Source organism: Anarrhichthys ocellatus, unplaced genomic scaffold, assembly GCF_004355925.1.
Source record: "Anarrhichthys ocellatus isolate YVR2014 unplaced genomic scaffold, GSC_Weel_1.0 scaffold184, whole genome shotgun sequence".
Taxonomy (NCBI): domain Eukaryota; kingdom Metazoa; phylum Chordata; class Actinopteri; order Perciformes; family Anarhichadidae; genus Anarrhichthys; species Anarrhichthys ocellatus.
In genome coordinates, this window is record NW_022280214.1 from 32,634 (window position 1) to 34,708 (window position 2,075).

Below are 2,075 nucleotides of genomic sequence, written 5' to 3' on the forward strand. Positions count from 1 at the left end.
CCCCCCCCCCCCCCCCCCCCCCATTTCAAAATAAAAGCTCCAGAGAGTGAATTCTAACTGGAATGCTTGTGATGAACTCTGTCATTTAATAACCTCTGTGTTTGTGTCAAACATTATGAATATGTCTCCTCTCCCCCTCTCTCCCCCACCCAGTCCCACCCTTTCAAAATAAAAGCTCCATAGAGTAACTGTATCTTAACATGAAGCTCAGAATGAGGCTCGTACAGAAATTTACTCAAATTTTACTCAAAATGGCTTCTCAAGCAAAGATGTACATGTCCAGTACAGAAATGACGGGAGCCATTTGTGGACTGTCCATCACGAATACAAGATTCAATCCAAGAGTATGAATCTAAAATACAGAAAAGAGAGAAGCGATATCTCAATCGAACCTCAACGATACTACCGGTAACATCGGCGTGTGTAGTTATACATTGCGACGTCTTCAGGCACTAGAAGCCACACTGTCAAAATTTCCTGCAAAATTTTCTCGTTATTATTATGATCTTCATCTTCAGTGAGCAGGTGTTGCTTGGATAAACAAACATGGAGGTTTAAGACTAAAGGAGTGTGCGTGTGTGTGTGTATATGTGTGTGTGTGCGTGTAAATGTGTGTGTGTGCGTGTGTATATGTGTGTGTGTGTGTGCGTGCGCGTGCGTGCGTGCGTGCGTGTGTGTTTACCGTTGAGCAGGTTCTGGAGTCCCTCCTCCAGCTGATGGTCTGAGTCTCTTTCTGGTTCCCAGTCCATGTCTCCAGCCTCGCTCTCGCCGTGTCCACTGTCTTTGTTGCTCTGCCAATCAGAACAGTCCTGACCTCCATATCTACACACACACGCACACACACACACACACACACACACACACAGGTGAGGATTAATAACCCTTTCAATTAATCCACAGACATAAAAACACTTAATCCTTTGACCATTAGTTCTTAAAACAAAAGAAAGACACATTTATTTAAAATGAATAATAATTAATTGTTATGTAAAGAGTTTTTATATGTTTAACTGGATGAAGCAGGAAAACACAGCTGCTCTTAAGTGAATCAGAGATTATTGTAAATAGAAATAAAGTAAAATAAGTAAATAAAAGGTTTATTTATTCTTCACAGAGAAACAAAGAACAGAAATCTGATTTAAGAAATAATAAAAAGACCAGACCAGAGGTTTAGTGAGATAAGAAGAGTGACACGCACACACGCACACGCACACTCACACACACACACGTACACACACACACACTCACACACACACACACACACGTACACACACACACACACTCACACACGTACACACACACACACATCAGGCGTCAGAAGTGTGTCTCCTTTATTAGGAGTGTATGCTTTGATCACAGCCTGAAACCTCAAACTAGTGCTGATGAAGAGAGTGATGAAGAAGAAGAGGATATCATCAACATCAGGAGGAAGAGGATTGAAGAGGATGATGATGGAGCGATGTATATCGAGGTTAGGGATCAGTAGGAAAAATTCGAGGAAGAGGAATGTATTGAATTTGGATATCAGGAGAGAGGAGGATGAGGAAGAGGAGTCCCACTGACCTGCGATGAGAGTACTTGTTTCCTCTGAAGTTTGGCCTCGGCTGAAGCTGACCCTGATGGAGGAGAGAGAGGAGCTGAGAGATCTGCTGCAGGGAGGAAGAGGAGGAGGAGGAAGAGAGGGGGTTAGAATAATGACATCATGTTGTATTTAGGTGGACTGATGGTGGAGCAGGTAGAATCAACTGTTTCTCTGTCTTTAGTCTCTCTGCTCACAGCTTTGTGCTGACAGCTCACTTATACAGCGGATACACACTGACCTCCAGGGAGGAAACACACACACACACACACACACACACGGGGAAAGTAACCTTGTGTGTGTGTGTGTGTGTGTGTGTGTGTGTGTGTGTGTGTGTGTGTTCACACACTAATATATGACTTTGTTTAGCCGTGACGTTAGTGTGTTTTTGCTCACATGCTGCTGCAGAGACAGGAAGTGGCCCCTAAAAGCCTATTCTTCTCTGGACGAAGGTGTGTGTGTGTGTGTGTGTGTGTGTGTGTGTGTGTGTGTGTGT

General features: G+C 43.7%; 2 protein-coding genes across 2 annotated transcripts in view; one reads left to right on the forward strand and one right to left on the reverse strand.

The window, feature by feature from the left end:
- The window catches only part of LOC116400604 (protocadherin-12-like), a 9,231-nt gene extending 7,583 nt beyond the window's left edge, over positions 1–1,648 (reverse strand). Inside the window, exons 1-2 of the mRNA XM_031878517.1 lie at positions 1,564–1,648; positions 683–822 (exon numbers count right to left, since the gene is read on the reverse strand). Of these exons, the coding sequence (XP_031734377.1) occupies positions 683–749 (67 nt within the window). The 5' untranslated portion in view covers positions 750–822; positions 1,564–1,648. The remainder of the gene's footprint in view (positions 1–682; positions 823–1,563) is intronic.
- Positions 1,649–1,723: 75 nt separating this feature from the next.
- shtn3 (shootin 3) overlaps positions 1,724–2,075 on the forward strand; it is a 10,070-nt gene continuing 9,718 nt past the window's right edge. The window contains exon 1 of the mRNA XM_031878521.1: positions 1,724–1,735. Within this exon, the coding sequence (XP_031734381.1) occupies positions 1,724–1,735 (12 nt within the window). The remainder of the gene's footprint in view (positions 1,736–2,075) is intronic.